Source organism: Dasypus novemcinctus, chromosome 9, assembly GCF_030445035.2.
Source record: "Dasypus novemcinctus isolate mDasNov1 chromosome 9, mDasNov1.1.hap2, whole genome shotgun sequence".
Classification (NCBI taxonomy): domain Eukaryota; kingdom Metazoa; phylum Chordata; class Mammalia; order Cingulata; family Dasypodidae; genus Dasypus; species Dasypus novemcinctus.
The window spans coordinates 71275413-71301311 of record NC_080681.1 but is presented as its reverse complement, the minus strand read 5'-3'; the positions used below and the strand labels follow the sequence as shown (position 1 = coordinate 71301311).

Genomic DNA, 25899 nt, shown 5'->3' with positions numbered 1-25899 from the left:
AACCTTCATTCCTAACGATTTTGGGCCATTGTTAGTCCTGCCTGGATTGGGTTGTTGCAATTTTCCATTGACTTTAATCACAGGGCATGGTACTACTAAGAGAGGCCCTAGGGGACCTACTGTATTACAGACAAACTCTTCTTTACCTCCATTGTGTAGGTACAGTTCTATTTCCCCTGGATAGTCAGGATCAGTCTAGTACAGTAGTTCCCTTCCTTGCCTGTTGTTTCAAAGGCATGAGGATCCTAAAGTGGCCAGATGGCTGTCTTAACTTCCAGTTCAATGGAATCATTATTGTGTCCCCTTGTGGAAGCACTCCTTCTTTGGAACTAAGATCTGTAGACCAGCAGAGCTTAAGTTTGTAGGGACAGGAAGCAAAAACTTTCCTATTGGATCACTAGGGGTAATAATGATTTGTGCCATTCCCATATTCACCCCTTGATTCCTGGACCCTTTAGTCCTGACTATGGGGAAAATGGCATCATAGAGTGGATGCTGTTTTAAGCATACACGGCTTCTTGGAGAACAGCACTCCACCCTTGCAAGGTTTTAGTTGGCATGGTAATTGAGTCTTCAAAAGGCCATTCCATAGTTCTATCAATCCAGCTGCTTCAGGAGGATGGGGAACATGGTATGGCTAGTGAATTCCATGAGCATTTGCCAATTTCCACACATCATTTGCTGTGAAGTGGGTTCCCTGATAAGAAGCAGTGCTGTGTGGAATGCCATGTCAGTGGGTAAGAGATTAGGTAATTGCACTGATGGTAATTTTGGAAGCAGCACTGTGTGCAGGAAAGGCAAATGCATATCCACAGTATGTGTCTATACCACTTAGAACAAATTGTTGCCACTTCCAAGATGGAAATGGTCTTGTATAATCAATCTGCCACCAGGAGGCAGGCTGATCACTTTGGGGAATGGAGCCATATTGAGGACTAAGTACGATTACCTGCTGCTGGCAGACTGGGCAATCAGCAGTGGTTGTAGCCAGGTTGGCCTTGGTGAGGGAAAGTTCATGTTCCTGGGCTTATGCGTAACCTCCATCACTACCTCCATGGCCACTATGTGCATGAGCCCATTGGTTAATGACAGGAATAGTTGGAGGAAGAGGCAGATGGTTATCCACAGAATGGATCATCTTATCCACTTGATGAGTAAAATCTTCTGCTGAAGTCATCCTCTGGTGAGCATTCACATGGGACACAAATATCTTCATGTTTTTTGTCCACATAACTTTTTGCCAGATTCTTTGTCACCAATTTTCCAAACATGTTCTTTCTAAGTCCCTGACCACTCATCTAAACCACTGGTCACAGCCCATGAATCAATATACAAATGCACTTCTGGTCATTTCTCCTTCCAAAAAAATTAATAAGCAGGGACACTGCTTGAAGCTCTGCCCACTGGGGTTGCATGATACAATTTTCAAAAATCTCATACTATTTACATATATCTCCTGTCAGTTATGTTACCATAGAGAATCCTAAATAAACTTGATACCAGGAGTGGGGTTCATGTCAAAAATGTAGGAATGGTTTTGAAATGGGTGGGGGATATTTTTTGGCTAAACTGTGAGATGTTTCATAGAAAAGGCTTAGAGGGAAATGGACTTGGCCCAGTGGTTAGGGCGTCCATCTACCACATGGGAGGTCCGCGGTTCAAACCCCGGGCCTCCTTGACCCGTGTGGAGCTGGCCCATGCGCAGTGCTGATGTGCGCAAGGAGTGCCCGGCCACGCAGGGGTGTCCCCCGCGTAGGGGACCCCACGCGCAAGGAGTGCGCCAGTAAGGAGAGCTGCCCAGCGCGAAAAGAAAGTGCAGCCTGCCCAGGAATGGCGCCGCCCACACTTCCCGTGCCACTGACGACAACAGAAGTGAACAAAGAAACAAGACGCAGCAAACAGACACAAAGAACAGACAACAGGCGGCGGGGGGATTAAATAAATAAATAAATCTTTAAAAAAAAAGAAAAGGCTTAGATTGCTTTGAAGAGATTGTTGGTAGGAATATGGACCCTAAAGTTATTTTGAATGTGGCCTTAGACATAAATGATGGCTGGAAAGAAAGTGGATCTTGTTTTAACATTGTAGAGAACTTGGCAAAATTGACTCCTGATATTAGAAGGAAGGAGCATTTGAAAATGATGAACTTAGACATTTAGCTGAGATTTCCAAATTAAATGTAGAAAACACAGTGTGGCTTTTCCTTGTGGCTCATAGCCAAATGTGAGAGGAAAGAGATAAGCTGAGATCTGAAGTACTGGACACAAAGAAGCCAGAAATTGATCATTTGGGAAATCCTAAGCTCCTGGAAAACAAGGATAGTGCTCCATATCCCAAAGGATAGTGCCCCATCTGAGCAGTCATCTGAATTTGGAACTCACCAGCCATCTCCTTGTAAGTCAGGATTGGAAAAGTAATTATCTAGAAACGACTTGGGCAAGTCTTACTGTCTGACGGTTTGGACCCCTATTTCCAGCATGCTAAACCAACAAGCTTTTTGTGAGGGCTGTATGAACAAAACCACTGTCAGCTGGGACTAAAAGGGACAGGCACAGGAGAGATTAGAGGAAAAACAACTTCAAGAGGAAAACTGTGGAAGTTGTGGTCTGGAATTAAGACATCTCTTTGGGCCAAGAGAGGGACCACACTCATGTGTGCAGAAAGGGATAGTTTTTCCTATCATTTGAAGAGGGAGGATCTCCCAGCCTGTTGTTCAGGGAGAGTTTGGCCACTTCAGGCTATGGAGAGCATAGAGCATGTATGCCAGATATTGTGGAAAGTGTAGTCATCACCCCAATGTTTTTGGAGGGGAAGATGTGGAGCACAGTCACCGTCCAAATACTTGATGAGGGTGGAACTGAAAAGATGGCTGTTGGGTAAGCCCGTGGAAGGGGTGGTCCCCTATGAGTCTCTGTAGAGAAGACACCATGGTTCTAGAGATGACTCTCAGACTATGAAATCTAATGGAGTATGCCCTGCAGGTTTTTGGAACTGTCTGAGACTCACGATGCCTCTATTCCTTCCCAATTCTTCTTATGCTAATGCAAATGTATATACTATGTCTGTTTGTCCTTTGTCTATTGGAAACAAATAACTTGTTTGTAAGTTTTACATGTCTACAACCAGAGGGTACTTTTGACCCAAGAGAAACTTCATGTCTATAAAAATTTTTTATGTGATTTTGTACTTAGCATTGCTACTGAAATGATGTAAGCCTTTTGAAATATTGTGAGGTAATGAATGTATTCTGCATATGGAAGGAACATGTCTTTTTGGGATTGAGAGGGTAGATTATGGCAGTTTGAAGTTATTTTATGAATCCCAAAAAGAGAAAGATTGCATTTGTGGGATGTTCCCTCCTGTGTTTGTGAGACCTTCAGCTGGATTACCTGGGTGAGGTGTGACACAGCTCCAGCAAGAGGATCTGATAAAAAAAAGAGATACACAGGAAAAGAGAACTCTGCCATTTTTGACCAAGCCATGTGAGAGAATGGAGTGGCTCAGAAGCCGAGGCCCTGAGGAGTAATGAGCATTATGACTGATAGCTTGCAGCTAAAATCAGGAAGAAAGTGGAGCAGTCAAGACTGAGAGAGGAAGTCAAGAGGGGAATGCAGAGACCAGGTAGAGATTGCCTGCCACCTTGCTTCAACATGTGGCAGCTGACTTTGGTGAGAAAGCACCTATTACGGTGCCTTGAGTTGGAATTTTCATGGCCTTGGGACTGTAAGTTTTTACCCCAAATAAATACACTTTATAAACACCAACAGATTTATGATACTTTGAATCAGCATGCCTTTAGGTAAATTAATATACCAGGCAATACTGTAAGTGGCAGCAGCTCTGTCACCATTTATCTATCCCCTTATACTGCTTTATTTTAATTCATAGCAATTATATATATATAAAATCATATAGATAGATAGATAGATAGATATATTCCTTCAAATACATAAATAAATATATGTACATATATATTTGTATTTGTCTGTCACTCCACTATAGCGTAATTTCTATTAGGCAAACTTTGCATTTTGACAAATACAATAGATGTTAAGTAAATTTTCTCTAATATCTGGTGGAAGGCATATACTGTAAAAAAATACAAATTGTTTAGACTTTAGATGAGACAGATATGGTTTTGATATTAGCTCTACCTCTTTCTAGCTATAATACTTTAATAGTGGTCACAATAATAACACAGCAATTTGTTGACCCTTAGTTTTACTAACTACATGTGAGCTCTCAGGTTTATTCTAGGGATGAAATGAAAAGAGGTACATAGAACATTTAACTCAGGGTCAGTGAACTATTACCTCCTGTATTTTCATTCTCATTGGCATTTCTACTTGCACATACCATATAGCTGCACTTCATTTTTTACGATTTTTGTGAAATTTACTGACTGAAGTTTGTGCAATTCTCCATCAAAGTACCTGGTATATTTAGAGGCTCCAAGAAATGATTATTACCCCTAACACACTTTTCCTCCTTCTTACTTCCCTGCCAGGAATTTCTAATCCCTGAGATAGTTACTTAAAAGTCAGCTGGGCACCCAGTGAATTATGATTTACTAGACGCTGGTCTAATAGGAAAGAAAGAATGAATTTACCAAAGAGAAACTCAGAATGACTAGAAGCAAAAATAAGGAATTAAAAATAACTCTGAAAATAGTAACAGGCAACATTCCTTATGCCCATTTTATGTGTCAAGAATCAGGGTAAAACTGCTTCATCAATTTTCATACAATGTGTCTAGAATGCTCCAGGCCAAGATACTTTTCAGCAGGAAACAGAAATAAATCCACTTCTAGGCACATCATAGGGAAACTAATGAACACTAAAGGAAGTGATGTCTAAAATGAAGCCAGAGAAAGAAGTATATTCTTCTACTGATTCTCCATGGCACCAGAGGAACCCAGAGGAGTGAAACAATGTTTTTCACGTTCAAAGAGAAAAAGAAAAATAGTCAACATCAAGACATATTTTTAAGTGAGGACAAGGTAATATTTTCAAGTAACTGAAAATGACAATTTGCTACCAACTGACACCTACTAAAGGAAATTCAGGAGTAGAGTCTGGAATACAAGAAGAAATGATAAAAACAGAAAGTAGTAAATATGTAGGTAACTATAAATGTTGACTAAATAAAACAATGAAATTCATGTACTTTTTAGTTAAACAGTAACAAGACATGACATTAGGAGCCTAGAGGACTGATCAAAAGTATAGTTTTCAAGTTCTTGTATTATTTGGGGAGAGGATAAATATGTTAATTTTAGATTTCTGCAGTTTAAATATGGAGATAAATTACTAGGGTAAAGAATGAAATAGAATAAGAGTGCTTATCTTATAAATTAATACAGGAAAAGGTAGAATGAGGAAAACCTCGAATCAAAAACTAGTCAAGAAAGGAGAAAAACAGAATATGAATAGAAAGCACAAAATGACTAGAATTAAGTTCTAATTTTTGGATAATTCTGATAAATGAAAAGGAATTAAATAATCCAGGGAAAGGCAATAATTTTTAGATTGGATAAAAAATTTACATCCAGCATTATGCTGTTTTAAAAAGAAACATCTAAAACATAAGGGAATAAAACTTTTTTAAAAAGGCTAAAAGGGACTAACCAAATGCTAATGAAAGAAAAGGCAATTGGCTATATTACTATCAGACAAAGAGCCTTTATGAAAGAAAATGTTAATATATATAAACAACATGACTAAATACTTTAAAAACTTTCAGGTCACTTGAAAGACGTAATTTTAAACTTGTATGCACCTACTAACAGCATAGTCATAAAATACATAAAGCAAAAATTGACAAACTTTACAGAGAGATTAAGAAATCCACCATCATATCAGGAAAATTTTTAACAAACATGCTGGGGACTCTAGCTAGCTGAAAGCAAGGAAAATAAAATTAATGGTATAAGGATTGAGAAGGAAGAAACAAAGCTATTATTATTTGCCTATAATAAAATTATCTATGAAGTATCCACAGATATTATTAAAAAAAGTTTATCAGATTTGATGAATACAAAGTCAATAATCAAAGTCAACTGCAAAGAGAGTATGAAAGAATTAGAATATTATCAATTTCAATCATCCAAAGAAATAATGGAACTAGGTAAAGATCATCAGTGATTTCCAAGACCATTAAGTAGAAAGCCGATGGGCGATGTTATAATTGATGAATCAGGCTAATAACACATGAATTCAATGATCAATCCTAATATAACAAGCAGAGACAACCAGAAATTACATACATCTGAAAAGGTTGTCTTCCTCAAAATATTAAACCTAATTATGATCAATCATAGATTTAACTACCAATGTATATAAAACATTAAATAATAAAATATAATCAGCAAAATCAAGACTGTGGAATAATCTACAGGACAAATAACTCAGCTTTGTCAGTATATACATTGTATTCTCTCTAATTTTTATGTCTGTAATTTTCAAAGACAAAGTGATTTTTACAGTGAGGCTATTTTTATAATGTTGGCACTTGCGGGCGAGGTATATCAAGGTCAACCCTTCTAATGAGAACATAAGATAAAATAAAAAAAAATATTGGCAATACCATTGCTAAGTGTATACCCAGATGAACTGAGAGCCATGACATGAATAAAAATTTGCATACTGATATTCATAGAGATGTTATTCACGATTGCCAAAAGTTGGAAAATACCCAGGTATCCATTAACTGATCATGGATAAACAAATTTTGGTGTATACAAGTGATGGAATATTATGCACCAGTAAGAAGAAATGAAGTTGTGAAGCATATGATAACATGGATGAACCTGGAGGACGCTATGTTGAGTGAAGCAAGCCAGACACAAAAGGACAAATAATCTATGATTGCGCTATTATGAACTAAATATTAATATATTATGTAAGCTCATGGAATTAAGAATTAGATTATAGGTCACCAGAAATTAGAATGAGAGTAGAGAATGGAAGGCTGAGGGTTAATCTGTGCAAAGTTGGCAAAAAGGTTGTTTGTAAATCTTTGGAAAGGAATGGATATGGTGAGAGCACATCATGGTGTTTGTGACTAGCAGAGGAAATATATAAGTATGACAGTGGTTAAAAGGGGCAGTCTAAGAACAATTACATTATTAAAAGGAAAGCTAAAAAATGTAACATGGGACTGTAAAACATAGTGAAACCTCATGTAAAATAGAAATTTGGGTGGTATTGCATATACAAGATTGTTTTTACAAAATATGAATACAAATAAACTAGAGAGAAGGGAGCAGAATGGGAGTTACGTACAGTATGGGAGGCATAGAGAGATTGAGAAGTGATGAGATTTGTTTGCTTGGCTTATTATTATTATTATTATTATTATTATAATTACTGGAATAATGAAAGTGCTCTGGAAATGACTGGGATGATGAATGTACAACTATGTGATTGCACTAAGTACCACTGATTGTACAATGGAGATGGGTTTATAATTAATTGATATGTATTAATAAGACTGATTTGTTAAAATAAATTGAAAAAGATACACATGTGAGTAAACACACACACACACACACACACACATTTTCTAAGGTAGTGAGGAATTCAAGAGAAAGATCTAAGAAAAGAAAGAAGCCCAGAGAGGTGAACTCAGTAATTGGGGGTGACACTTGAAGTGTCTCCCAACTCCAGAAAAGTGGCTGAGGGACAAAGAAACTGAGCAGAATTTTTGGAAAAAAAAGAATCATAGAAAGAAAAAATTTGGAGTTCAGGTCCCACCAAGGAAAGGGGTGAAGTTTGGATCCCAAAGGGCTGCACTATATGAAATTAAAAGTTTGATGATACCAAATGTTGCTGGTGTGTAAACAGTCTAACCACTCTGAAAATATTTTGTCATCTTTTACTTCCATATATAATAAAGAAAAATTAGTGGTTATTTCTACAGCAATAGTTGTTCAAGACTGATCATGCCACCTTCATTCACAACATTCCCAAAATGGAAACAAACCAATTCTCATTAATAGAAAACAGATGAACAGTGTCATATTCATAAAATGGACTACTACTCAGCGTTAGAGAAGAAGAATCTATGCAATGTATCTAAAAAGATCTCCTGTGTGAGAAGTCAGATGTAAAAGATTTTATCTGAAGGAGGATGGAAATGGAAAGGATTAGGAAGAGACTAAAAGGCAATGGCAATATTGATTGTTTTAAAAAGAAAAACATGGGTGCATAGTTCATGTCATGAAATTTTGTACTTTACATAAATGTTAAAATGTTCTTTGTACATAATAAACATTCACGATATTATTAAAGATGTGAAAGCCAACAGATTGACTTGAAAGAAAATTTTTTGATGTCAAAAGACATTAAAATTTAGCTGTTGAGAGGGAAAGGGAAGAATCCATTTGTACCTGACATCAGACTCAATATCATTAACCAATATTTATGGAAAGAGAACTACCTTACATGCATCTGTATTGAAGCTTCCATGCATGCCATCTCATCCAGCCACTTCAGCAGCTCCTGAAATTGACCATCCTGGTACTCAAAACGCTTCCCAAAGGTGACAGAGCAAATGATATTGGAAACTGCATTGTTGATCTTGAAGTGAGGGTCAAAAGGCTGTCCTGGAGGTGGAGGAAGAAAGAAATGGATCATTCAGATGGATTTTTTTTTTTTTTTTTTTCTGCTTTCTATGGAAAGCACTCCCAAAATGACACTTGACATACTTAGTAAGGAACCACAAATTAGGCTCTAGTCACAGCACCCTGCCCAGGGGTGACACCCAGCAAGTACTTAATCAACGCCTGCAAAGTTAAATTGATGACCAGGGTTTACTTCCACAATATTTTTAGGATCTGTAATGTGATTAATTCTAGAACCCCATGAAGACAGGGACAATTAGTTGTTTACTGTTATCTCCTCAGTGCCTAGCATAGTGCTGGGTATGGAAGAGGCACTTAATGAGTATCTATTCAGTGAATAAATGAGGCACAATCTCCTGTACCTGCCCCATGAAACACTCACCTTTCTCCTCTTCTATTTCCTCTATGAGGTAGCGAGCCTCCTCTTGAATGCGTTCCTCTAAGCTCTTCTTTCCTAAGCCAAAGTTCCTTAGTGTTGTCAGGACAAACCTTCTTTGCTCCTTCCAGGTCCGGCCACTGGACATGATTATTCCTGGGAAAAAGAAAGTCAATATTATGCTATCCTGATTCTAGAATATGAAAGTCTGGCAAATACTTTGGGAATCAGAAGGAGTTAAGGTGAAGAGCCTTAGGGCATAGAAATAATTCCAAAGCAGTGGATATAATTGCTAACATTTACTGAATGTTTACTAGGCCTGGCACTTAACTATGTGTACTTCATGCATTATTAACACTAACAAAATTTATGGAGTAAATTATTATAGAATTTACAATTATTGCCCCATTTTACTTATGAAAACATAAAGCACAAGGGGTAAACTTAATTTTGCAAGGTCTCAACATTATAAGGAACTGAACAGGCATTCAAATTTAGGTCTGCCAAATTCCAAAGCCCATGCTTTGAACCTTATTCACATAAGTATATTTAAGTACTTATATTGTGCTACATATTAAAATTGAACTCATGGACAAAACAAAATCTATACCCTGAAGGAGGCACAAAAGGCTTTCTAGGAAGTGTCCCACTAAGCTTGGTTATAAACGATGATGGAAGACTCAAGAAAGTGAGGAGGAGTGAACATTTCATGCAGGTAGAAGAACAGCAAAGGGAAAGTTAAAAAAAATTCTGTGTGTTCAACCTAACATGATTTGTTTATCACAGATAATGGTATAATCTTTTCTATTTCTTCACTCAAATTATTAAAAATCTGGCTTTAGCTGCCACCATTCAAATGAAATGGGCCTCCTTTTATAAAAATCAGTGAAATTTTTAAAACTTATGTCATCATTCTACAGCTTTGGAGAAACTTCTTTCCTGAAATACTCTCTTCTAACAGCACCCAGGAAAGCATCTCCAAATTCCCCTCCCATTTCTTTTCCTAGTTCTTATTACTCTATCAAATCTTGAAATAATGATGTTGTTCAAATTTAGGTCCTAAGCTTCTTCTCTTCTCACTCTATATACTATTTCTTGGGACTCTCATAAATTCCTAAAAATTTTTTAAACAAACCAATTTTATTGATGCATATTAATAAAGCATACAATTTACCCAAAGTGCACAATCAATGGAATCTGGTATAATCACATAGTTGTGGATGTATCACTTCAATCATTATTAAAGCATTTTTATTATTTCAATAATAGTAATAATAAAAAAAAAAAACAAAAAAGACAAATAAACAAGAAAATTCTTCTACTCTCAATCTCTTTATGCTTCCCCTAATGTACACTGCTGCTATTTCTGGCTATTGTTCCACAATTATTTATTAATCAGTTTTACTGAGATATATTCACATACCACATGATCTATCCAAAGTGTATAATCAATGGCTTTTAGTATAATCACAATGCTGTGCATTTGTCACCACATAAAATTTTAGAAAAATTTTGTAACTCAAAAAAGAAAAAAACTCCACACTCCATAGCAGTCCTTCCACAGCGTACATGACTACTAATCTAATTTCATCTTTCTAAATTGATTTATATTTACAGTTCATATAAATGGAATCATACAATATGTAGTACATTGTGTCGTTCTTTCACTTAGCATGTTTTTTTGGTCTGATATTAACATACATTTGTTCAGTCTCAAAGAAAAACAGTCTTATATGCAATTTTACTCATATTCATATTTCACATGCAGTTTTAATATGCTATACAATCCCATGTTACAGGTTTTAGCTTTCCTTTTAGTAGTATACATGACCTTAGACTTTCCCTTTTAACCACCTTCATACCCACATAATAACACTGATGTTACAAACATTATATTGAACTTTCACCTTTTCTACTCATTTCCAAAGATCAACAAATCCTTTTTTTTTTTTAGAACAAGTCTTCCAAGTTAACCCTGTGTTTTCCACTTGCTAACCTCATTCTGTTTTTCTGGTGACCCATATTCAAGTTATTAACTCCATGAGATTACACAATATACTTAGTTCATAATAGTATATTCATACAGTATTTGTTCTTTTGCATCTGGCTTGCATCACTCAACATAATGTCCTCCAGGTTCATCCACGTTTTCATATGGTTTTTATGACCTCATTTCTTCTTATAGATGCATAATATTCCGTTGTGTGAATATACATTTCGTTTATCCATTCATTGGTAGATGGACACCTGGGTGGTTTCTAACTTCTGGCAATCATGAATAATGCCATGATGAAATTTGGTGTGCTGATGTCCATTTATGTCACCGTTCTCAGTTCCTCAGTGTATATACTGAGTACTGATATTGCTGGATCACATGGCAAATCCATACTCAACTTCTTTAGGAACTGCCAAAAGTCCTCCACCAAGGCCGTACCATTCTTCATTCCCACCAACAGTGAATAAGCGTTCCTATCTCTCCACAACCTCTCCAAATCTTGTAGTTCTCTGTCTTTTTAATAGTGGCCATTCTAATAGGTGTGAAACGATATCTCATTGTAGCTTTGGTTTGCACATTCCTAATCGCTACATGAGGCAGTCTGATACTGTTTATGAATTCCAAAAAGGAGATACTGATTATGTTTGAAAACTGATCTGTTTCTCTGGGTGTGATACTCTTTGATTGCATTAGATTCAACTGAGCTGTCTGGTTAAATCAAGATTAGGACTTTGATTCAACCACATCATTAGAATGTGACTCAGCATTGAGTCCCAGCCCCCTTGGTGGGCTGATAAAACAGACTCTCACATGGAAGTAGATATACAAAAGCAGATATGCAAGAAGAATGAGTTCTCCATAGACATGGCCCCATGAAGACAGATGAGCTTGAAGATTCATAGCCATATAAACTAATTTGCTTTTCCATTTCCCCCTTTTATTCAAGGTCAAAATGCATACTACATGTAGGCTGAGATATTCTGCTGGTCTGAGTTGACCCTTTTATTCAAGGTCTTTTTCTAGTTACATCATCAGCTGGTGCCTGGTAGTAATCCCTCAGCACCAGGGAGGATCATCCCCGGGAGTCATGTCCCATGCTGGGGGGGAGGTAATACATTTACATCCTGAGTTTGGCTTAGAGTGTGGCCACATTTGAGCAACATGGAGGCTCTCAGAAGGTAACTCTTAGGCATCCTGCAGCTCTAGGCCTAGTTTGTATTTCAGGCACACAAGCTCATAAGCATAGTCATCAGTATCAAGTGTTCATTGTTGGACCATCCTTCTCATTGGTCTTTGCCCTTACACTTGGGAAACTGTTGCTGTTCTACTGGAGAATGTGATAGGGCTCCCCTGGCTAGGAACTCAGTACTCCCTCAGTTGTCATTTGTAATGGTAACTACTAGGGAAATAGCCAAACATTTTTATGTCACCTATATACATGCCCTGGAGAACTCCTTCCTAACCATGTGCCCCCCATCAATAACATCCCACACCAGTGTTCCTCCCCTGCCATAGTTGAACCTCTCTGTGGTCCTAAACTTATTAAAAAATGAAGCCTAATACATTGCCAAGTTCCATTAATAGCAAAATGGAATATAGTGACAGGTTTAAAGGTTAGAAACAGAATACGTACTAATTTAGAAAAACTAAAGTAACAATAAATTGGAGTATCAAAAAATGAAAAATGTTATAAAGTTTTGTTTTTGACATTTTGCCTTTCATCACGCAATAGGTGTTGCCATGTATGTACAGTGGCTAGGCAATATCTTTTATTTCTTCCTCAGTGTCTACATCCTTCCTTTTTTTCCCCTAATTTTTATCTTCACAAAACTTTAAATCACAGTAATTCACATATACAATATAGGGGACTCCCATATATCCAACATCAAACCATTTTCCCCCTTCCCCAGCAATGATCTTTCTACATGTTCATATTATACTTGCTGCAGCTGATGTACAGATATTGAACCATAGCTTTCAAACATGGTTCATTTTGGTTTACATTACGGTTTTTATTTTAGACTATACAATTTTCTAAATATTTCGTTACCTTATGTTTCACATTATGGTTTACATTTTAGCCTATAGATTTTTATACATTTATGGTGTAATTTTACATGTCCTATATCCATCATTGCATGATCTTGTGGAACACTTCCATTGCCCCACATTTACCCTGATTCCATCTATTCTATACCTCTTTCCCCCTCCCCTGAGGGCCCACAGTGACAATCAACCTTTACTACTTGAAGGACCAGATTCACAGATACTTGCAACAATGCTGAAGGCTTGAGATACTCTACCACCCTAACCCATTGGGAGCCACCAATTCTCTCAAGAGACACAATTCCCTCTGTTTAAGAACATCAGTCCTCTCCAGGATGTGGGTGTGCCTTCACACTCATTGTATGAGTCTCCATCCAATGATATAATGTGCTATGACAAAATGAGCACTCACACACTCCCTAGAAGCCTGCCCTGTGCCAGATGTCTCCCCTTAAGCATCTTAAACAGGTAACCTTCCTTATTATATTTTCTAAAGAATTTTCTTAACATTATAGTTTCAACCACATACCTGACAATCTCCTATGTTCAAATGTTCCCCCAGACCTCCCCCCAGTTCCTTGGGCCATCTGACCTATCCTCCCAACCCTAGCCCCCTCAAGCCTGCAAAGTCCCACCCAAAGGTATCCCTATGCCATTTTATCCCTTCCCTATACAAATACTTAACCTCCAGCTTATCATAGATTTCACCCATGTAGGCGCCAGCTCGTAACCTTCCTCTCCCCACCAAATTCCTTTAAGCCTATCATTCAGTCTCTAGCTCTCTGAGACAGCTTGGTTTACTTATTTCATATCAGAGAGGTCATGGAGTATTTGTCTCAATGCCTGGCTTGCTTCACTCAATATAAGGTCCTCAAGATTCATCTTTGTTATCCCATGTGTTTGTACTGTATTCTGTTGTATGTATATACCACATTTTATTTATCCATTCATCGATCTCACCTTTCACGTCTTTCATTCCCAAGAACTCTTGTTACTTTTCTATTCAGGCTTTCAAATTCTTCTTTATGCTCGTCCAGTGTTTTCTTGATGTGCTTTGTCTTGTAGCATATTGCCTTTCAATTAATTTGATTTGGAAAATTTTTGTGCATCTCATTAGTCACTCGGCTCAAATCCTGTGTCTGTTCTGGGGCTTTGATATATCCCTTTTCTTGGGCCATTTCTTCCATCTTCTTTCTACAGCTTGCAATTTTTTGCTGGTATCTAGGCATCTGAGTAGGATGGTGAGTTTACTCAGATGTTCAATTTCTCTCTCTTTCCTAGGGTTTCAGTGGTGGGAGACTGTGTGGTACTATTGTTCTTTGCTTCTTGTTTTAAAACTGTTCTGGGTCTTTAGGATTATCCCTGCTATTTGCTCCAATGTGGGTTATGGACTCATGAATGGACTGAAGATCTACTTCCTAGGGTCTTGGGGAGGGAGGCTGTAAAGGCCATAAATCCTCATATACTTTTAATTTCTTCATATGCACTTCCTTGGTCCATTATTAGATGGTGCTCTTTGGCAGCCCTCTCAGTTCAAAGCCTGTTTGGAGTGTGTTTGCTGCAACACAGACTGGATCAGCATGATAGAGGATCTTGCCTTGAGGCTAAGAGCCTCAAATTTCAAACTTTCTCAGAGGCATTTCTCCAACCTTTGCTGGCAGTCCCCTCCCTTTTCTCAGGTAGGAAATAATTCCACTCCTCTCTGCATCCTCAACAACCAGTCCCAGTCAGTAGAGAGCAAGATTGAGAGGGTTATATCTCTTCAGTCCCTTGCCTACTCCCAAGATAAACAATGGTGCTGCTTACCCTTAGGCTGTGTTCCTCTCTATCCATTTCCTGGGAAGGTGGATCACTGGGGTCTCCTTATAGTCTGTAGCCACTGGCCCCTAAGGCCTGAGAATTCACAAGTATCTATGGGGGGATGGGGAGGAGGCTGGTAGCTGTGGCTTTAACCTACAGTTTTGCCATTCCAATTCTTTTGCTTTTCCCTCTGCCTTCTGGGCAGTGTCCAGCCTTCCCCTGGTGTCTGAAACCCTAGAAGTCTGTCCTCCAGCTATTTTTATGGGAGAAGAGAGTTCTGTGCCTTTCTAGTCTACCATCTTCCCTTAAGTTCAACTCCTAAAATTTTAAATAGCATGTAATGACAGTGATCATCTATTTTTGAGCTGAGATTCTGAACCATTTACACAATTGCTTGTTTGACTTTGCCAACTTAAAGTTATTTAATTCAGCATCTCCAAGACTGAATTTAGGATTTTCTCCATACAACTTCCAACCCAAACAAAACTAAACCAAACACATTATCTTCTTTTTGGTGTTCTCTCTTTCCATCATCTACACATTTCAGCATCCACATCAACACTTCATTCTCCTTCCATTCTGTCTCTATCTAGCTCATCTTTTCTTATTGGATTTACTACCTGAATATCTTAATCCATGTATATTCACAGCTACCATGTTTGTCTAAGCTACTACCATTTCTTGCCACCTATTTTGTCTAAACTACCATTTTCTCAAGGCTTTTCAATGAACTTTTCATCTACTCATTTCCTTTGTTTTATTCTCCTCCCTGCAACCTAAATGAAGCTTAGAAATGTAAAATATAACCATGATGTTTCCCTTCTCTACTTAAAACTTTCAATAGGTTCCATTGTTATTAGGATAAAAAACCAATATTCATAACAAGACTTACATTAACTTCCTAGCCAAGCTCAATAGCTTCAAGAGCTATTATCTCATGTAATTCCTGTTCCCTTGCTACACTGGCCAGTTTTCAATTCCTCAAGTTCCCTTTCCTTCATCCCGTCTCTTCAATTTTCCCAATGTTATTTTTTCTGCATGATGGCTCCTCCTATCTCTTCACTTGACTGGATTATCACCATTTCCTTATGTTAGCTTTTCTTGAATTCCTGGACTACATTAGTTACTTCTCATAAGTGTACCCTGCACCTAACTCCATATTATAGGCATTAAATTATAGAATTAATTGGCACTCTCTCTGTGAATTATGGAAATTAAGATCCATAAGGACCCATCCTCCCTCTATTCTATTCACTGTTATATTCCTTGTGCACAGCAGAGTGCTTTACATGGCAGACAATTTAAAAAGTACAGGGAATAGTTGTAAAGTGAACGGATACAATATTTCAAGGAAGAATTGCAAAGCAACTAAAAATATGGTGCTTTGACAGGCTAACAGATTTGGGTGATTCATTTCAGTTTTAAAATGATTGTTTCTTTAAAAATAATTTTAATTATTCACACCAGCCTGTTCTAATATGTAATGGGTTGTAATAAACTGGAAGTCTTGAGACACCTTGTGAGGTATGGTCAATCAGAAGGAACTAGAGACAAGGATAAGGAATTAGATGAGTAGCAGATGGAAGGAGATCCATATTGAATTTCCTATGTTAACTGGTTTGGAAAGGGAAAGCAGGAAGAGAGGATGCAGTGCCTCTTCCTCTGCTATCACTGCATGATGAGGTTACTTGATCATCAAAGCATCCACAGTGAGAACCTACAGGAGAGATTTCTCCCAAGTCCCTGATTTTGGTGCTGACCTTGTTGAATCCTCTGCGAGGCCTTCACATGTGGAGAATGGGCATCCAGCTTCCTTTAAGAGGGATTTTATAGTGAGCTTGGTCTCCAGGGTTTTTTAAGAATTATAATCACAGAGTCATCTTTAACAGAACATACGAATACCAAATACTCAAATCCTGTATTGGTCAGGAAACTTACCATTATTCTTAAAAAGGAATTCTTGGATAGGACTCACTGGACGGTTCAAAAATTTTTGCTCCTGGTGGACAAGGACTTCTTTGATTAAGGGCAATCCTGTTATAATTACTGAATGGAAGTCACCGAACTGCAGGCTAAGGAGGTTCCCATATTTCTTTACAAGCTGAAAAATAGTTAAATGGTTACAGTTGAATATGCACATGCCTGTGTGTCAGGGAACAAAAGGTGGTTGAGTGAGCAGCTAGAGGGGCTTGGATGAGGATATTATGTGTGTGAGTGCATATCTTGTCTAATGGGAGTGTTTTTCTCTGTCTCATTTTCTCCTCCTGTCAACTAAACTCAAGTTCAATTCCCTACAAGATTTGGAAGTTCTTTCTTATATTCAACCAATATGAATTGAGTGAGCACCCATTAAATGTTTATAGAACAAGGTACTGAAAATACACCTGCAAGTAAAAGAACAATCTCTCATCTCCAGCTGTCTTGAGTCTAGTGGAGGTAGAGAATTCTGCATATCTGATACACATTAAAAAACAAAACCAATTACATATTAAAGGGAAAAAAGTGGTTAAAAGTAGGATGACTCAGAAGGTCAATCAGGCTTAAAATCAAAAATGAAACTAGAAAAAGAAAAAAGATTTGAAAGAGCTATAAAAGGGAGGGGAGCAATGGGAGACAGGAAATTTAATAAAAATATAAATTCCAAGTATAGGATTAAGCATTTAAAAAAATATAGTGGTGTAAAATGTCATTTAGAATAAAGAAAAATTTGCAGTGGAAGGTAAGACCAGAAACTGAACCATGATTACTAAGATATATAAAGTTGAGATTCCACTTAATCTAAGTTTTTAAACTTAAGAATCAACAGAACAAAGACATGAAGAGAAGGAAAAAAAAAAAAAAGGTAAAAGTATGTACCAATTTACTTTCACCAGCAGTTAGTGTGAAGGTCTGTTCCCCTGAACTCTCACCAACACAAGGTATTGTGTGTGCTTGTTCACATGTGCATCAGCATCATTCTGATTGGCAAAAAAGACATGGTATTTCTATCTTTTTTAGTTATTTGGTCTTTTATTGTTTTCCTTGACTTTGTAGTCATTCATCAAGTATAATATCGGCAACAGCTGATGTTATTTATTACCATTTTCCTTGTCCTTGTTTGAAGAAACTGAATAACATCTCTGATGGCCCAAGACACTATTATTGTCATCATTTTTGTTTTTTGTGCTCAGACACTGAATGAAGTTTTTGTCAGTCCTCAGCATGGACACGATTTCCTAAAGAAAATGACTAGGAGAATTCCCCTCCCTTAGAGGCAAGACTTCCCTTTCTAGCCAAAACCTCCTCATCACCCCCTGCCCCCACCCTTAACCACACCCCCTGTTTTTTGTCGAATGTGTTGCTTTCACTTCTGCAACCTGCTTATTATTTTGATGTGATTTCAGGAAGAACAATAAGTTTCATTTCCAGAAAAAGAAATGAAAATTACCCACAGTTGAGCACAGGGACTCCATAGATTCCGTAGGGAAGGCAAGCCCTAGGCAGAGACCGGCATTCATCTTCCTTAAACACCGGACAACAGCATCAACAATAGTTGACTTTGGTGAGAAAGCCAGCTCTGCTGATGCCTTAATTTGGACATTTCTTGGCCTTGGAACTGAAACTCTTTATCCAAATAAATCTGTATTTAAAAAGCCACCACATTTCTGGTACTTTGAATTGGCAGCCCTTTAACAAACTAAAATGAACACCTTTTCAATAGTTTGTATATTGAACTGCCTGCTTATATCTTCTAATCATTTTTATATTGGGGTGTTCAACATTTTCTTCATTAATACCTAGAAATTTTAATAAGCATACAAAAGACTTTAACATTTATTTTATGGAAATCTGGAAGGATGTATACCAAAGTCCTAACAGAGAGATACTTCTGAATACATTGGTAGGGGTTGGTGGGATGCAGTAATGCCGGTGTGAGGGATGAGCTGGAGAAGTGGTCAGGTTCTCTCTTTCTCTGTACAATGTAATGAGTGTGTATTGCATTTATAGTTTAAAAAGTCATTCCCATTCAATGAAGTAAAAGACAAGAAAGAAAAAGAAAAAGAAAAGGAAATGAGTGAAGTTTTATCACAGTGGTTCTTAAAACTTTTGGAGTCATGAAATCTTTGAGAATTGAGTTTTAGTCATGTATCTACTCTTTAATAAAATCCTGTACATATGAATGCACTTATGCATGCAGTCTCAAGGCTTCTCCAGTTATCTGGGATACAAGAATTTCTATTAAGAATTCTGGTCTCAAAGTAGTATGTGGGGCTATCCTAGGTTTCGAAGAACAATTTGTGGAAATCAAATTCAAGTTTTTATGACACTTATAAGAGGTGGCAGACTACTTCTTACTTTCCATTTTATAAGTGAAGGTGGTATAAAGATCAACAGAATATGGTGGTTTCCTAATGAATCAAAGTCCCTTGGGAGAGTGCAGAACAACTCATGTATAGCAGATGATAACATACTATATAATACAGGTGGAAAGAAACAAGAAGACTTGAATGGCTACCCCATATAGAGGGAAAAATCCTTAAGAATGATAGTATTTGAGCTAGATCTTAAGTGAAGCTCAGGATGCCAGCAAAAGAACATACACTGTGAAGGCAGTGATCTTTGAGGCTGCGGGAATAGTATATGCAATTGAAAGGGCAGGAAAATAAGGGTGTTCAGAGAAAAGCAATATATCCAGATAAACTGGAATGTAGGGTTCATTAATTAAAGAAGTCTAATATGTGGTAGGTCAAGGATATGTGATAGGGTGTGGGTGAGGCTTAATATAAGTCTTTAACTTCTCATTCTGAACAAGACTGAGTAAAAAACTTCCATTTTACTCTTCCCAACTAATCACAACATAAATGAGCACACACAAAATAGCTCTAAGAAAAGCTTGCTCTATCTTGCCAAAGATCAGGAAAAGAGAAGTATAACAGGACAGATGTCTTTTAAACTTTTTGTCTGCTTGCTCTTGTGGCAAAAACCATGGAAAAAATGTGGTTACTTCCCTACTTTATTAGTGTTGCCATAACAAGGTGATGCCCCTTTCCTCAAGAGCCTAAGGGCTGAACTCTCACTTCCATCCTTGTCCTGATGTGAGAAAACTCCCTTGAGGAGTTAGGGGGAGGCAGACTTAGGAATTCTACCACTTTTCTTCAGTAACAAGGACGTGCTTCTTCCTCATTAAGCCTGTGGATATAACTCTGGCTTCTGTTCCTCCTGCAGGAAGAAGGAAGCTCCCTGCCCTCAAGTGTTCAGTGGACAGTCTGCTGTTTTCTGTAATAACCATACTTCTTCCCAGCCTGCACTGAAAAGCCTGGGAAAGATTCCTATCATCCGGGTACCAAATAAGTGAGGTAGACTAGAATACATATATGGCAGTTTGAAATTATTGTATGAACCTAAAAAGAAAAAGATTATGTTTTGACCTAATCCATTCCTGTGGGTATGAGACCCTTTTAACTAAACTACGTCAGTGAGGCATGACTCAGGCTGAGTCTCTGCCCCTTTGCTGGTTCTGATAAAAATGGAGGTACAGAAAGAGACACACACGGGAAAAGGTAGCTGCCAATTTGAGAGAAAGGACTCTGGTTTCGCCCACCTGAGCAGCAAGGAGAGAAGCCCCTGAGAGGTTCAAAGAACTGAAGCCCAGGAAGGTAGGAGCTGTGTGCCTGATCGCACGCAGCTGAACTCCTGAAGAAAGCCGAGCAGATGAGGATGGAGGAGGCCCAGGAAGAAACAAGCTCTGTACCTGGTTGCCCACAGCTAGCTAAAAGGCAGAGACCTAGGCAGAGAACCGTGGCCATCTCCAAAAAATACCAACATTGAGCTGACATTGATGTTGGAATAATGTTTAAATATTTTAAAGCATCTATCACGGACATGTTCCATAATGCAATTAAGGACACTCTTGAGAAAAAAGTGAAAAATAGAAAATCTCTGCAAAGAAATAAAGAACATCTATAACCAAGTAGAAGTTTTAGAACTGAAAAAGACTACTGAAATGAAAACTCAGTGGATGAGCACAATTGCAGAGTGGTAATGAAAGGGGAAGCAGTGAGCTAGAAGAGATCAATATAAAGTATCTTATCTGAACAACACAAAGAAAAAGAGATTGACCTGTGGTGCAATAACAGAATATTGCACTAATGCTATCAAAGTCCAAGAGTCTCAGAAGGGGAAAAATAAGGTGGAGTGGAAAGTATGTGAAAAAACAGTGACTGAAAATTTCCCAAATTTGGAGGCAAAAAAGTCAACCTATGGATTCAAGAAGCTGAGTAAACCCAAGGAAGATAAACCCAAAGCAATTCAATACAAACAGGATAAACACAAAGAAATTCTGACCAAGGCACATCACAATCAAACTTTGTAAAACTTCAAGAACAAATCTTGAAATTGTGAGAAAAAACCCTGAAATCTTTACCATTACCTATGGTGAACAACAAATTAAAACCACGAAGACTAGAAGAAAGCGGCACAACACTTAAGTGTTGAAAGAATGGAGGTGGTATTTCAGCCATATAATGGCAGGTAGAATAATGCCATTTGGAAGAGGAAAATGAGCATCAAAGAGGGGTGTACCCAGGTCACCAGCTTCAGCTGTAGAGCCACCCAAACCCTTCCCCCACGTTCCCTGGAGTGCCCGTTGCCCTAAACATTCAGGTCAGGCCACTCCCCGGCACCTCTTCCCGCGCCTACCTGCTGAAGGTGCAGGTGAGTCTGCTTAAAGTCCAGGTGGAAGAAGTTGCCTATGAATGGGAGACCCCAGGGCCCAGGTGGGTAGTTCTTTGGGCGCCGCCTCTTGAGGAAATCAGCAACAAACAGAAAGGCGACGGCACCCAGGAGGAGAGTCCGGAGACGGAACCCTGCCCAGAGGGCGGCCGCCAGGGAGCCTAAAGTCGCGAGCACGACTGGGAAACCCATTTGCTCCTCTGGTCAGACCAAGACTGTCACCGCCAGGCTCCGTCGCTCTGCTCCCGGGCTAGCCGCGCCCCTCAGCACTTCCTCTCGGTCGCACCCGCCCGCCGCCGCCCTTCCAACAACGCCCCGCCCTCCCGCCGCGCTGAACCCTCGCGGGCCTCGTCCCGCCCCTGCCACGCTCCGCCCTCCCACGAGTTCCGCCCTCCCACGAGTTCCGCCCTCCCACGAGTTCCGCCCGCCTGTTGACAGGCTCGGGAGGCAGGAGGTGCTGGATTTTTTTGAGATCCCGCCACCAATCCCGGGGATGTTTTTCTCTTATCTTTTGAAGGTCCATCTTTCTCTGAAACCGTTACTCTTGGGTTTATGGTTTTAATGCAACTCAGAGAGCGCGACAGTTTTCTTATTTCTCGGTTATGTCCTTACACAGTTATTGGAACTGTCTGGTAAGCAGTATGATAGCAGCAACTGACATTTCTTGCCCTATTAATATACACAAACCGGCAAATAGTCTGTTTATTTCATCCTAGTACATTTGTGCGGGAGATAGTCTTGTTAACCCGGTATTGCAGTTGAGGAAACTGAGAAACAGTTTAGGATTAAATAAATGGTGAAAAATGAATCCCCCAGACTGGTAAACCTCACAGGTGTTGTTGACAGATTAACCAAGGTCTTATATTTGAAAAGTGTTTTGAAAATTAAAAAGCAAAACTCCTAGGACTGAGCCTAGTCCAGAAGGTGTTGAAGGAATATGCCTTAGTTTGTGATTTGCATTTTGAGGCGTTTACTTTGATGCCCCCAAACAGTGTTAGGCCTCCGTTTTCCAACCTTTCCTTCCATCCTCTGCCCACCTGTCTCACTATTTGTGAGACACTGAAAACATGCAGAAAAGTTCTGGACTAGTAGAGCAAACACTCATGTAAGTTATGTCTAGAAAGACATTCTGCTTAAAATTTTGTATTAAAAAGAATATATAAAATAAAACAATTCATGTCTCTTCTCTACCTTTCCAAAATCCAAGGGACATATTAGCAGGAGCTTAGATTGTATCCTTTCAGTCCATATTTTCTTGTTTTACTAGATTGTTATACATCCCTACAACGTTCTAATATTCATATAAAGGTTACTTTTCAAAAAATTATTCTACAACCCGTTTTTATTTATTTTTTCACTCTGTTATATGTTTGAGATCTATCCAGATTGATACATGTGGCTATAATTCATTCATTTTAACAACTGTGTAATCCCTTATCACTGCAAAATTTTATATACCCATTCCCATAGTGATGGACATTTAGATTTAGCTTCCTTCTCCGGTTTTTGTTTGTATTTGTCCTTCAATGCCTGGCTTGCTTCACTCAACATAAGGTCCTCGATTCATCCATGTTATCTCATGTGTTTGTATTGTATTCCTTTTTATACCTGAGTAGTATTCCATGGTATGTATATTAGACATTTTATTTATCCATTCATCTGTTGATGGGCATTTGGGTTGATTCCAACTTTTGGCAATAGTGAATAATGCTGCTATGAACATTGGTGTGCATATATTGGTTTGTGTCCTTTTTTTCAGTTCTTCTGGGTATATACAGAAGTGGAAGTGTTGGGTCATAGGGCAAATCTATAGCTAACTTTTTGAGAAACCACCAAATTGTCCTCCAGAATGGTTGTATCCTTCCGCATTCCCACCAGCTTTCCATTCATCCACATCCTCTCCAGCACTTGTAGTCTTCTGTTTTATTGATAACTGCCAGTCTTATGGGGGTAAGATGGTATCTTATTGTAGTTTTGATTTACATTTCCCTAATAGCTAGTGATTTTGAGCATTTTTAAAATGTGCTTTTTAGTCATTTGTATTTCTTCTTTGGAGAAATGTCTGTTCAAATCTTTTTCCCATTTTAAAAATGGGTTCCTTGTCTTTATTTTCAAGATATAGGAATTCTTTATATACGCAGGATATGAGTCTCCTATCAGATATATGGTTACCAAATATTTTTTCCGATTGGGTATGCTCTCTTTTCACTTTCTTGACAAACTCCTTTGAGGTGCAAAAGGTTTTAATTTTGAGGAAGTCCCATTTATCTATTTGTTCTTTTGCTGCTCGAGCTTTGGGTGTGAAGTTCATGAAGCCGTTTCCTATTACACGGTACTGAAGATACTTCCCTACATTATTTTCCAAGGTTTTTATGGTCTTGGCTCTTACATTTAGGTCTTTGATCCATTTTGAGTTGATTTTTGTATAAAATGTGAGTTGGTAATCCTTTTTCCTTCTTTTGCATATGGATGTCCAATTCTCTAGGCACCATTTGTTGAAGAGGCCATTCTCTCCCAGTTGATTGGGCTTGGACTTGTCAAATATCAGATGACTGTATATGTGAGGATCTATATCAGAACTCTCAGTTTGGTTCCATTCATCAGTGTGTCTATCCTTGTGACAAATACCATGCTGTTTTCACTACTATAGCTTCGTAATATGTTTTGAAGTCAGGTAGTGTGATTCCTCCAATTTAATTTTCTTTTTCAATATGTCTTTGGCTATTTGGGGCCTCTTTCCTTTTCAAATAAATTTCATAGTTTTTCTAGTTAATTTAAAAATGCTTGGGAAACGGACTTTGGCCCAGTGGTTAGGGCGTCCGTCTACCATATGGGAGGTCCGCGGTTCAAACCCCGGGCCTCCTTGACCCGTGTGGAGCTGGCCATGCGCAGTGCTGATGCACGCAAGGAGTGCCGTGCCACGCAAGGGTGTCCCCCGCGTGGGGGAGCCCCACTCGCAAGGAGTGCGCCCGTGAGGAAAGCCGCCCAGCGTGAAAAGAAAGAGCAGCCTGCCCAGGAATGGCGCCGCCCACACTTCCCGTGCCGCTGACAACAACAGAAGCGGACAAAGAAACAAGACGCAGCAAATAGACACCAAGAACAGACAACCAGGGGAGGGGGGGAAATTAAATAAATAAATAAATCTTAAAAAAAATAAATAAATAAATAAAAATGCTGTGTTGATTTTTATTGGGATTGCATTGAATGTGTAGATCAGTTTTGGTAAGATAGACATCTTAATAATCTTTAGTCTTCGTATCTATGAACGGGGAATATTCTTCCATTTATTTAGGTCTTCTTTGATTTCCTTAAATAGTGTTGTGTAGTTTTTTTACATCTTTAGTTAAATTTATTCTCAGGTATTTGATTTTTAAATTTACTATTGTAAATGGTATTTGTTTCTTGATTTCCTTCTCAGATTGCTCATCATCGGTGTACAGAATGCTACTGATTTTTGTGCATTGATCTTATAACCTGTGACTTTACTGAACTCATTTATAAGCTCTAGAAGCTTTGTTGTAGACTTCTCAGGCTTTCTATGTATAGGATCATGTCACCTGCAAATAGTGAAATTTTGACTTCTTCCTTTACTATTTGGATCACTTTTATATCTGGTTGTTGGATCAGTGCTTGAGCAAGTACTTCTAACACAATGTTAAATAAAAGGGGTGATAGTGGGCATCCTTGTCTTGTTCCTGATCTGGGAGGGAAAGATTTTAGGATTTCACCATTGTAAATGATGTTAGCTGTGGGTTTTTCATATATACCCTTTATCATGTTCAGAAGGTTTCCTTCTATTCTGATCTTTTGCAGTGTTTTTATCAAGAAATGGTGCTATATTTTGTCAAATGCTTTTTCTGCACCTATAGATATGATCATGTGATTTTTTTCCCTTCAATCTGTTTATGTGGTGTATTACATTAATCAATTTTCTTATGTTGTACCATCCTTGCATACCAGGAATGAAACACACTTGGTCATGGTGTATAATTCATTGAATGTGTTGTTGAACACAATTAACAAATATTTTGTTGAGGATTTTCACATCTAGTTTCATTAGAGTGATTGGTATGTAATTTTCCTATCTTGAGGTTTCTTTATTTGGCGTTGGTATAAGGGTAATGTTGGCATCATAAAATGAGTTAGGCAATGTTCCTTCTACCTTGATTTTTTGAAGAGTTTAAGCAAGATTGGTGTTAGTTCTTTCCAGAATGTTTGGTAGAATTCACCTCTGAAGCCATATGGCCCAGGAGTCTTCAAGTTGGGAGGTTTTAATGCCTGATTCTATGTCTTTACTTTTGATTGGTTTGTTGACATCATCAATTTCTTCTTTCATCAATGTAGGCT

General features: G+C 38.3%; 1 protein-coding gene across 1 annotated transcript in view; it reads right to left on the bottom strand.

Moving 5' to 3' along the window:
* LOC101411038 (cytochrome P450 2J2-like) overlaps positions 1-21851 on the bottom strand; it is a 35724-nt gene extending 13873 nt beyond the window's left edge. Inside the window, exons 1-4 of the mRNA XM_004446688.3 lie at positions 21520-21851; positions 16780-16942; positions 9006-9155; positions 8445-8605 (exon numbers count right to left, since the gene is read on the bottom strand). Coding sequence (XP_004446745.1) covers positions 8445-8605; positions 9006-9155; positions 16780-16942; positions 21520-21744 — 699 coding nt within the window. The 5' untranslated portion in view covers positions 21745-21851. The remainder of the gene's footprint in view (positions 1-8444; positions 8606-9005; positions 9156-16779; positions 16943-21519) is intronic.
* Between the last annotated feature and the right edge of the window lie 4048 nt (positions 21852-25899).